This window comes from Stigmatopora nigra, chromosome 5, assembly GCF_051989575.1.
Source record: "Stigmatopora nigra isolate UIUO_SnigA chromosome 5, RoL_Snig_1.1, whole genome shotgun sequence".
Classification (NCBI taxonomy): Eukaryota; Metazoa; Chordata; class Actinopteri; order Syngnathiformes; family Syngnathidae; genus Stigmatopora; species Stigmatopora nigra.
In genome coordinates, this window is record NC_135512.1 from 1,198,651 (window position 1) to 1,211,088 (window position 12,438).

Here is a 12,438-nt window from a genome sequence, read left to right on the forward strand (position 1 = left end):
TGACTGAAACATGAGCAGCCACAGGCGGTTCTTCCAGTTTCCATGAATAGGACGTCGCTTGTTGTCAATGGCGTTTGGCAACTTTATTATTAGTCCATCGTTTTCTGTCATTCCGAAAAAAACATAAACTGCAGATATTTTTAAGGTTTTTCGTCAGAATTTTGCAACTGTATTATTTGAAACATTTTTTTGCTCTGAAAAACATTTTTTGTGGTAAATATATGACTGTACACTCAGATTAATAAAGTATGGGTACAGAATAGTGCATATTTTATTTTTGATACCTTAAACCAGGTGGGAATTGGTGAAATAAAACTATTTTTTGACAATAAAATATTTTTATCACGATTATTTTTCAGTGTTGCCTTCACGTTTGTAGGAATAAACAGTTGTCACGTCAACCTTTTAAAAAAAGTACGAATTTGATTTTAAAAGTTCCTAAACTTCCACTTTAATTCTCCCTACGCTTCCCAATTGGGCGCAGCCTTTTAAATCCTCCTCCCACTTACTCTCCCCCTTTTTTCCTCCCCCATGTGGCGAGTGGCGAGACATAACGGGTATGTTGTTATTGAAGAATGGGGAAATGAAGACGAACCTTCTTCCGGGTTGCCGTTTGTTCTTCTCCGCCTTTTGAAGGACAGCCAGCTCACATAGCAAAGTCAAAGATCTTATTTTTACTCCCGGTAAGTTACTTTTTACTTATTTCCAGGTGTGTTTAACAAACTTTTCTGGCATTCTGTCCTCCGGCACGCTTCGATTGTAAACATAAGCAAAGTTAAAGAGCACAACCGCACCTGAATTTAGACGAAAGGTCGTCACAAGACTGACCTCAAGTGGACTTTGTTAAAACTAATCTCCTTAATTCATTTTGGGTATTTTGGCTGATGTCATTATTAAGAAAAAGAAATGCAAACAACAATCCAGAACTGCAGGAGAAAAATGCTTTTATTAGTGGAAGGATATGAGATTGTTGTTGCATCACATGCAACGGAAAATCTGGATTTAATTAAAAACCGATGTATATATATTTATATAAATCCCTCATGGACTGGACTCAAGAACATATTTTTTTTTCTAGTTGACGACAGTAAACATTGTGCGAATGAAAAAAAGAAGAAAAGAAGTTATCAATTCGGTAAAAAATATAAGAAAATGAATGACGTAAAACTAGTGACGTAAAATGAGCAGTTGTCCGTGTACACGTGTTAAAATTACCGTAATTTTCCGACTATAGGGCACTCCGGATTTGTCATTTGTTCTTGAAAATTTTAACTTTCTGGTTGTTTTAGTCATTAATGTACACATACATTTCATATATTAATTTATTTAAAACTTTGGTAAATGATGAAATAATCCAGGAAGATTATGTTTCAGTGAGAGGAAACCGGAGTACCCGGAGAAAACCCACGCAAACCCGGTTAGAACATGCAAATTCCACATAGTGGAAACTTCGACCCCAGAATTGCGAGGCCGATGCGCTAACCACTTATCCACCGGGCTAACCCTTAGACTTGGTCAGTTATCGCAATGCTGTATTTTTTGGTGACCCTCACATTTATTTCTTATGTCTGCGCAGCGGTGAGTCATGACGTCGGAGGAGGCGAAAGGTCCCGCCGTGGAGATCGGTGAGGCGTACAGGAACCCTACGGAAGTGAAAATGAGTCAGATCGTGCTACCGTGCCACTCCAATCATTGCGGCGAACTGAGCGCCGGACAGCTGCTCAAATGGATGGACTCCACGGCGTGTCTCTCGGGTGAGAAAATTCCCATCACGCAAGAAAATTATGAATACACTCATTGATTATCACATTTAAAAAACAAACAAGTAAGAAATAACGTCACCAAAACAACTGAAAAACAAATACAACCACAAATATCTTGAATTAATTCATTCATTTTCTCAACTAGTTATCCTCACAAGGCTCGCAGGGGGTGCTGGAGCCCATCCCAGCTCACTATTTACACCAGGCGGGGGACAACACTGAATCAGTGGCCAGCCAATCACAGGGAAGAGGTAGATGAAGGAAAACGTATCAGAGATAGAGACAATTAGCATGTAGTTAGCCTAGCTTCAAATTTTTGGGCATGTGGGAGGAAACCGGAGTACCCGGAGAAAACCCATGTGACCACATACAAACTCCACACAGTGAGAACTGACCTGGAATCAAACCCTCGACCCCAGAACTGTGATGCAGAAATGCAAACCACTGGCCCCACCGGGCCACGCCCCCAAAATAACTTAATATTAAAATTCTAAATAAATAAAATGCACATCTATCTTATTTTTATACTACTGTGCCTAAAATGCCACTATATATACACAATATTTTTAAATAGTCAATCAAGGTTAATTAATTAATTAATTAATTTATGAGTGTATGAAAAATGTGACATTTTTTTCAGCGGAGAGACATGCCGGATGCTCCTGCGTCACCGCTTCTGTTGACGACATCCATTTTGAACACACCATAGGGTAATGTTATCATTTTTATTATTTAAAAAGACATACCCAAAAAAATAGGTTTTACAAGGGCTGGAACAAAGTTGTAGTATTTTGATAAATATGCACAAAAACCTTGTTTTAATATTCAAAAGTAGTAAATGAATTCACAGTTAACAATGTAACTCATTGGCCGCCATTGACGAGAGACGTCCAATCCATTTGAAGTGTGAGGGATGGCAGCAAATGAACCGACCAATGACGTGCTTGTATGTTGCAGGGTGGGGAATGTGGTCACCATCATTGCCAAGGTCAACAGAGCTTTCACATCCAGTATGGAGGTTAGTTTTTTTTAAAAATACACTAAAAAAATAAGCATTTCTCGAGAAATTGTCCCCAAAAAAATTCATTATTTTGAATTAAAATTTTAGGTGGGGATAATGGTGACTTGCGAGGACCTCTACACCGACACCCACTGGAGGGTGTGTCAAGCATTTGCCACTTTTGTGGCAAGAAGAACGGAAACGGGAAAGGTACGGGTGTGCTTTTCAAACTTGGGGGCGGGGCAAGTGGATTTTGGGGGTGGGGTTTAAAGCAACATTGACATTTTCCAGGTTCAACTGAAGCCGTTGACCCCTCACACCCAATTGGAGCAAATGGAGTACAGCTTGGCGGCCGAGCGGCGTCGGATGAGGCTCATTCACGCCGAGATCATCACGGATTTGCTGAGCAGCAGCACGGCGCAGCTCGGTATGCCCCGCCCATTTGTTTTCATACCGCCAGGTCTAACGTTTTGGCTAACATTTTGGCCCGCTCTGTTGACGGCGCAGGAGAGTGCCGGGAGTACCAGGACGCCGTGCCGGCCGAACGCACCCGGGTGGAGAGCGTGGAGCTGGTTCTGCCCCCCCACGCCAACCACCAAGTCAGCACCTTCGGGGGCCAGATCATGGCTTGGATGGAGAACGTGGCCACTATTTCCGCAAGGTGTGTGTGAGATGAGGTGCTCGGACATTTGGTCGCCCGGACGTTTTGTGAATATAATTTTGAGAGTTGGTATATTTAGATATTTAGATAAACTTTCTCTCACTAATATTATTTTGAGACCTGGTTTCAACAGTACTTAGATATTAAACAGTACTTAGATATTAAACAGTACTTAGATATTAAACAGTACTTCGATATTAAACAGTACTTAGATATTAAACAGTACTTAGATATTAAACAGTACTTAGATATTAAACAGTACTTAGATATTAAACAGTACTTAGATATTAAACAGTACTTAGATATTAAACAGTACTTAGATATTAAACAGTACTTAGATATTAAACTCTCTCTCATGTTAATAATTTTGAGAGCTAATTTCAACAGAAAACTGTCATGTTGTCAAACGTCCGGGGACCAAACGTCCGGGCGACCAAACGTCCGGGCGACCAAACGTCCGGGCGACCAAACGTCCGGGCGACCAAAACGTCCGGGCGACCAAAACGTCCGGGCGACCAAAACGTCCGGGCGACCAAAACGTCCGGGCGACCAAAACGTCCGGGCGACCAAACGTCCGGGCGACCAAAACGTCCGGGCGACCAAACGTCCGGGCGACCAAACCTCCGGCCACGGCGAAGGTGACGTCAATCATTTAAAATTGTAATTTTTTTTCTTTGTATACGCAGTCGATTGTGCAACGCCCACCCGACCTTGAGGAGCATCGACATGTTCCACTTCCGCGGCCCGTCTCACATCGGCGACCGTCTGGTGCTGAAATCCATCGTTAACAACGCCTTCAGACACAGGTCCGTGGGCAAGACCAGGTTCCCATCGTTCCTCTTCAGACCTCATCAACTGGCCTCCATTTTCTTTCAGCATGGAGGTGGGCGTGTGCGCCGAGGCCTATCAGGGCGGAGAACCTCAGCGGCACATAAATAGCGCCTTCATGACCTTTGAGGTCCTCGACGCCAATCGCAAAGCGCAAACGTTGCCCCGGATTCGACCCGAACCTGTGGTGAGTTACCGTATTTTCTCCCATATAAGCCGTATTTGTCACTAAAAAAATGATGACTGAATCCAGGGGACGGCTTATATGCGCATAGATTAGACTTGACCTGCACAAAACGCCATAACACGAGACAATGCGGTCAATACTGTCATTTATTTAAAAAAAAACTCTCACTCCAGAAACTTTCACTTCAAGTTTATTCTTCCAAAATGAACTAAATTTGACAATTATTTTACAGGATGGCAAACGACGTTATCAAGAAGCCATCGCCAGGAAAAAGATCCGCCTCGATAGGTAAATCCAAAATTTGCATATAAAATGAATGTAAACACCATTTTTTTAAAAAGAATTTGAGTGGGGTTAAGGGTCCCTCCCCGGTTTAATTGGACATCCATGAACGTCAATGGCACTAAAACACTCATTAAATAATGCTGTGTCATTCCTGGTTTGCGTAACCCGTGGAATCTTTTGTTTGGCGTTCACCGAGCGGCACGGAGAAGAAAATTAGCGCCGAGCGGCTGGGCATAATACCCGCATTGTTTGGCCGTCAAGCCATTTAAAGCTTCATTCAGCCAAAATGTCGGAACCAGTTCAAGAATGTGTGTGTTTGGATTACTTGCGTCTTGGTTTTGTGTTGACAATATGGAGGTGGCCCAAAAAAATCTAATATTTTGTGGGTGTGTGTGGGTTTTTGGCGGGTTGGTTATGACCATTTTTGTGTGGGTAATAGGTTTGATGTGTGTGTGGAAGGGTTTTGAAAAATGTTCAATGTTTCTGTGTGTGTGTGTGTGTGGTTATATGAAAGTGTGTTTTTTTGTGTGTGAGCATTTTTGGGGGGATAAATGTTTTTTGTGTGGGTAAGGGATTTTTTAGTCGAAGTAGGTGAAAGTTTGTGGGCGCATTGCTATAAGAGGATTTAGTTGGTTTTTGAAAATCTGTTTAAAGTTCAGTAGCCGCCCGCCTCGCAGTTCCGAGATCGAGGGTTCAATTTCCGGTGGGTTTTGACCTTCCTTTGTAGGGCTTGCATGGGTTTTATGTGGGTTTTCTAGTTGTTGCCCCCCACTTTCTGAAAATTCATCTCATTCATGTTATATAGAAAGGGTGTCCTTAATAATACGTGGGCTTGACCATTTTAGGTATAAATTATGATTTATTATTATTATTTTTTCATTTTTTGAGGTATTACTGTATTCAATCAGCCTACCACACATGTTTTGAAACCCAAAGAAATTCTACACAGTCACTTGGAGATAATACAAACTCACCACAGAAATTCCAGAGCCCGGGATCGAACCCTGATCTCATAAGTGTGAGCCAGAAAACCAAAAACACTTCATTTTAAATAGTTATTTACCAATTAATGCCTGTTTGCAGGAAATACATCATCTCACGCAAGCAAAACGAAATGCCGCTGTCCGTACCGTGGGATCCCAGTAATCAGGTATTATCCATGAGTCATGCTAAGCATGCTAAATTGACAAATTTGAGGCAAAAAATGACTAAAACGCTTCTTTTCTTTCACAGATGTACTTGAGCTACAACAATGTGTCAGCACTAAAACTTATGGACACCATAAACAACTGGGTGTTGACCTCGGAAAAAAACAAAGTGAGTTTTATGGCTAAATGCTAAAGGCTAAATGCTAAAGGCCTCAGGCCTAGTTCCATTTAGTAGACTATGGGCTCGTTAGTGGTTATTTTTTAGCTTTCGTGACGTGGCAAAAACTGTTTTTGTAGGTCAGACTGTACACGTTGGAGGAGAACCAGACGTTGTGCTTCAAAGTGGAGATGAACGTGAGCGTTTCAGCCGAGCAGACTTTTCATCTGCTGTCTGACCTCGGCAGGAGAACAGAATGGGACCGCCATTATCAGTTAGTCACTGGTTCAATTCCTTGTGCTTCTTATCTAGTCACGAGTACACCATTTTGTGTTTGTTTGTTTAACCAAAAGACGGGTAAACACACAAGTATTGATGTAACACCTAAAAAAAAGTATACATTAGCAAGTATACATCTGACAAAACATTTTTTTTGAAAATACTGCTAATTATTTTTCTCATAATACTAAATACTGTATTTTCCGCACAACAAGCGTAACTAAAAAACTCCATTTGCGCCTTAGAACGTGACGCGCCTTGTATATGGAGCAATATTTGTTAATCATTGTATGAAATTCCATTTAGCACAGCTCCATCTAGTGGATGTATAACTACAGTACCACTACAGTAATCCCTCAAATATCGCTGTTAATGTTGACAGACATGACCGCGATAATCGAAAAATCACAAAGTAAGGTCACCCCTATTATAACTTTGTTATTTTCTTCCTCTTTGAGTTTCAGTGTGAATTTTCACATTTTTATGAACTTTAAAAATACATTTTTTAATCATTAATAGCAGAAAAAAAGTGAAATCGCGATAATTGAGGGATTACTGTACTACCACTACGATTGCATTTTATAATGCAAAGCGCCTTATCTATGATACTCATTTTAATATTACCATTCGTTATGGTGCAGAAAATACGGTAATAAACATCATTGCTTGTTCTGTGGCTGGTGGCCATCTTGGGTGAGGCGGCTTACCTTCTAAATCACATTTTGTGTTATCCCCCAGGGCATGTGAGGTGATCATGCCAGCAGACGAAGACGACACCATTTACCGCGTGAGGACGCCGTCCCCCCGGAAGGGGGGCAAAGGCCAGGATTTCATCTTGCTGGCTTCTTGTCGAGAACCATGTGATGTCAGGTAATTTGTCGCAACCTAAGTGAGGATAAAGCAGTTCAAAAAATAACATAAGAGCAATACTACAATTGAATATCAAACACGGACCGGAAAATATTGTCACGTGGGCCGCAATTGGGCCCCGTTCCGCATGTTTGACACCACCATATCCTACTGAAATATTATTAAAACATTTAGAAATTCAAATGGAATGTTCAAATGAATATTAGTGATGGCATATACGTTTTTTGGACACACAAATGAATTAAAAACTGGGATTTTTTGGTTTTGTGGTTTTGCAGGGACCCGTATCTGATCGCGTTACGCTCAGTCACTCTTCCCACTCACCCTCCGACTCCAGACTACAATAGAGGAGAAGTTCTATGTGCCGGCTTCACAATTCTGGAGTCCAGCAATGTCACCAAGGTTCCAACATTTTGTCTTTTAGTCTTGTCTCATTTCTCCAACTCATCAACACTTATTTTTAAGGTCACCTACTACAACCAGGCCACCCCAGGAGTTATCCCCTACATCTCCAGAGACATCGTTGGCCTCTCATCCTCTTTCTCCAGTGCTTTTTCCGCCTGTAGTGACTTCCTCGAAGCCAATAAGGACAGTTTACCCACTTGCATTCAGCAGGGCAAAAACACAGGCGATACCTTTAACAAAGAACCATAGAACTGCGCTATTTCCTTAAAAAAATAATCATATTATTCTCTCAGGATAGATATTTGGTAAGTGACAGTGGCACTTTAGCTGTTTTGACTCCTTTCCCCTCTTTTGGGGGGCATTTGTTGTCAGGGCCAAGGAATTTTAGTGTACGTATTGTTTTGAGGGCATTAGATAAAGCCTCTAGAAAAATGTGTGCAATAATTGATAACAGTTGATGTTTTTCTATAGCATTTTTTTAGGACAGTTACTGTAATGACTAGTTATGGTTGACATTACAACATAATATGAAACACTAATGTGTTGGTATGAAAAAGAAAATTGTAACTACATTTTAAAAGGATAATTGGTTTTACATTAAATAAAAACAACAAATTAAAATGAAAACACCCATCTGGACTTTATTTGTTCTTTAATATATTGAATTTATCAAGAACTAAATTAGTCTAAATGAAAAACAACACACTAACGATCTGACGCAAAATGGCCGACAAAAGACGACACCCGTTCCACTTACTTACAACGCTTCATCAAACATCTATTATGAAAACTATGACATCTAGTGGTTCACGGTCTAGCATAGACACGCGTAGAAAGCCAAGGAGACCCGGACTTCTCCAAATTAGAGCTCCTGCATATTTGCTAAAAACAAACTTAATATCTAAATATTTTGCCGCAGAAAATATGGACAATGCAAACCAGGACTTTGCCCTAAAGTTGAAACTAGCAACCAGAGAAAAACTTCGAAAATTCGACAGTTTACGCGGTGAGTTTTCTTACTAATTAGTATCGCAGGTGTTATTCATTAAGTTCTGTAACGTTCATAATTCCTTATATGTACTCCAAAAATGTTTAATATCTTCATTACCGGTGTATTTTTAATTTGAAGCATAATGTATTATAGTGTGAAAATTTGACTTTTACGCGGTGAGTTTTTCTATTCATTAGTAACAAATTGTTATTCATTAAGCTCTGTAACGTTCATAATTCTTTATATATGCCCCTAAAATTATTACTTTAAGTACCGATGTATTAGTATTGTTAAGCATGACGACTTATGGTGTGAAAATTCGACTTTTAGTCGAGTTTTTCTAAACATTAATAACACAGGTGTTGTTCATTAAGTTCTGTTATGTTCAAAATTCGTTAAATATTGCCGAGAATGTTTAATATCTTTATAAATGCTGTATTATCGTTGTGAAGCAAACTGTTTTATTGTGTGAACTCGATTAATTGCGTCTTTTATGTATTATTTAGCTTACAAATTGGTCATTTTTACGGAAAGCTAGCATTTTAGCATGTTCTTTTTCAAGCCTAAAATGGCGCCCTTCGGTCTTTTTGAAGGTCGGGAAGTTTCGTCTGCTTCTTTTTGGGATGTCGTTGTGGTCACCGCGGCTGACGAGAGGCAGAAAGATGCTTATGAGCTTCAAGTCAAAGAAAAACTGGGGCGGGAAGAACTCCCGCTTGGAATTGACTATAAAATATTCTCGGACCCGGCCGGCTGTAAAATAGGTAAGAATGAATATAGCTGTTTTTAGCAGGGTCAGTTTAATCGGCCATTTAAAAAACGGAGACCGCCATTTTGTGTGGCTGGAAGTCAATAATGACTGTTTTTGTTGTTGTTTTTTTCTTGTAGTGTTTTTTTCCTTTAAATTAATGAAATATACATAATTAAATGATTTACTTGTGTTTTCTAGGCAATGGTGGTTCGACCCTATGCGCTCTCCAATACCTTAGTGACATTTATGGCCAAAATCTGTCAAAGATGAGAGCCATCCTGATTCATGCAGGTCAGAAATGGTTTTCTACTTTACATTGAAAAAATGCCAACATGTCAAAACTTTACTGCGACTCACAACGTGCCTAAGGACTTTCTTTACCTTACATGGAAAATGACATAAGTTAATAAGTAGTGAACAACATAAGTAGGCAAGTGTACAAATAACAAGAAAAAAAAAAGAACAGATACATAATCAATAAATATTTATAAATAATTAATACATTATATTTATAGATAATCAATAGATAATGTAATTAAATAAGTAGCAGTCTATAAATTAGCAAACAATAAGTAGCAGTCAATAAATCAGCAAACAATAAATAGCAGTCAATAAATTACCAATAAATAAGTAGCAGTCAATAAATTAGCAAACAATACATAAGTAGCAGTCAATAAATTAGCAAACTATACATAAGTAGCAGTCAATAAATTAGCAAACTATACATAAGTAGCAGTCAATAAATTAGCAAACTATACATAAGTAGCAGTCAATAAATTAGCAAACTATACATAAGTAGCAGTCAATAAATTAGCAAACGATACATAAGTAGCAGTCTATACATTGGCAAACAATAAATAAGTAGCAGTCAATACATTAGCTCACAAGAAATTAGTAGCAGTCAATAAATTAGCTGTCAATGAATAAGTAGTAGTCCACATAGTAAGTAGTAGTCCACATAGTAAGTAGTAGTCCACATAGTAAGTAGTAGTCCATGTATTAAGTAGTAGTAGTCAGCATAGATTTCCGGTAGCTCAACAGTCAGCATGCTCGACGCCCACAACGACACAAACAATTCTGCCACACCTCCATTGACCCGTTACTGGTTTTTGCAGGTGGGTCGAGTCAGCGCCTGCCCAGTGCCAGCGCATTGGGTAAGATCTTCACCGCCATGCCACTGGGTGAGCCTCTCTACCAGATGCTGGAGCTCAAACTAGCCACGTATGTGGATTTCCCCACCCACATGAAGCCCGGCGTGCTGGTGACCTGCGCAGACGACATTGAGCTCTACAGCATCGCCGACGACGAGCAGGTCAGGTTCGACAAGCCCGGCTTCACGGCGTTGGCCCACCCGTCGACGCTATCTGTCGGCGCCACGCACGGCGTGTTTGTCTTACAACCTCGCGACGACGACGCCGGCTGGTCGGAAATGGAAACCGGAACCTGTTTACGCTTTCTTCACAAGCCCAGCGTCGATAAAATGCGCAAAATGGGCGCCGTCCGTCCCAGGAGAAGTTCTGGTTTTCCTCTGTCTGACCGCGAGTTCGTCTACACGGACAGTACGTACTACGTGGACTTTCCCACGGTGCGTCATCTACTCCAATTGCACAAAGAAGTCGGACCGTTGGAATGCGAGATCGACGCCTACGGCGATTTCCTCCAAGCGCTAGGTCCGGAAGCTAACGTGGACTACACCCGAAACACGGGCAACGTCGTCAAAGAAAACGCCGGCCTGGTAGAAATCCGCCAGAAGATTTTCCGGCTCCTCCGCGGGACGCCGCTCAATGTCATCCTCCTGAACAACTCCAAATTTTACCACATCGGGACTGTCGGCGAATACCTCTTCCACTTCGCCGAGGACGGCGCCCTGAAGGGCGAGCTCGGTCTTCTTTCCACGGCGTTTAGCGCCCGTTTCGATGAAAAGACGGGTTTGTCGGCGTCCTGCGTCATGCACAGCGTGCTGGAAGCCAGTTGCCACGTGGGAGACGGAGCTGTAGTGGAGTACTCAAAGCTAGAAGACGGGGCGTCCGTTGGCGGGGGTGCCGTGGTCAGCAACTGCTGGGTCGGTCCCGGAGCCTCCGTGCCGGATGGGGTCTTGATGCATATTTTGTGCGTGAACCAACAGGAAGGAAACCGTTTCGTAACCGTGGCCTTTGGCGTCGGGGACGACTTGAAACGACACGTGGACGCCGACAAGTCCATGGAGACGTTGACCGTTTTCGGGGAGACCCTAGGAACCTGCACGGCTCTCTGGGGACTGGACAACGGAGGTTTGAAGTTCTCGGATGATTTGTCCAGGTGCAGTTTGTGGACGGCTTGTCTGTTTCCCATTGGCGAGGACCCAAGAGTTTCCTTCTCCATGACGCTGGAGATGATTCAAGCCGTCCTGGATGGAGGTGCTTTGGCTTTGGCCAAAAACTGCAAGCGGATGTCCATGCACCAGGCTTTGCAATGCAAGAACCTGCAGGAGATGTTGAACTTTCGGAAGGGACTCTATGGTGACATCATGAAGAGATCCGGAAGCCGTTAGATAGAAAACCACATATTTTTAAACATTTTTTAAGGTGCTCAGTCAATTTTTTTGTATATTAAAACCATGTTACAATATGATAAAGGATGTCAACTATCATTCAAAGAGTGAAAATATTAACAACTCATTCTCTGCCCCCCAAAAATATATTTTTTAATGGGCATTGGCGTTTTTTTTGGCACTAAAATCATGCTACAATATGAAAGAGGACATCAACTATCATTCATACAGTTTAAAAATTATGACCTCAATCTGTGCCAAAAAGTCTAAATATTTCTATATATTTTTTTTTTCATGGGTGTTAGTCAACTTTTTTTGCTATACTAAAACCATGCTACAATATGATGAGACTCATTCATATTGTAGCATGGTTTTAGTATGCTAAAAAAAAATGGCCGATTTCCATAAAAAACATTTTCTAATGTTTTTTTGTAATATTTTCACTATTTGAATGATAGTTGATATCCTCTATCTTTTTTTTAATGGAAATTGGTAATTTTATTTTGCTTAATACAACCATGCTACAATATTATTATGACTTTGACACCTGAGCGCCACCGACTTTCCGCTACACAAAGTCGTCAAA

At 41.0% G+C, this 12,438-nt stretch overlaps 2 protein-coding genes across 2 annotated transcripts; both read left to right on the forward strand.

Moving 5' to 3' along the window:
• Positions 1-226: 226 nt before the first annotated feature.
• acot11b (acyl-CoA thioesterase 11b) lies at positions 227-8,216 on the forward strand. Its single transcript, XM_077716276.1, has 16 exons — positions 227-683; positions 1,577-1,754; positions 2,404-2,473; positions 2,721-2,781; positions 2,872-2,973; positions 3,055-3,190; positions 3,271-3,424; positions 4,111-4,230; positions 4,301-4,439; positions 4,672-4,727; positions 5,808-5,874; positions 5,958-6,041; positions 6,170-6,303; positions 7,047-7,178; positions 7,457-7,580; positions 7,644-8,216. Exons 2-16 carry the CDS (start codon positions 1,586-1,588, stop codon positions 7,830-7,832), a joined length of 1,737 nt encoding a protein of 578 aa, XP_077572402.1. The 5' UTR covers positions 227-683; positions 1,577-1,585; the 3' UTR covers positions 7,833-8,216.
• Positions 8,217-8,270: 54 nt separating this feature from the next.
• Positions 8,271-12,155, forward strand: fpgt (fucose-1-phosphate guanylyltransferase). The gene is made up of 4 exons (XM_077716279.1): positions 8,271-8,589; positions 9,168-9,335; positions 9,521-9,613; positions 10,438-12,155. Exons 1-4 carry the CDS (start codon positions 8,307-8,309, stop codon positions 11,850-11,852), a joined length of 1,959 nt encoding a protein of 652 aa, XP_077572405.1. The 5' UTR covers positions 8,271-8,306; the 3' UTR covers positions 11,853-12,155.
• The last annotated feature ends 283 nt before the right edge of the window (positions 12,156-12,438 follow it).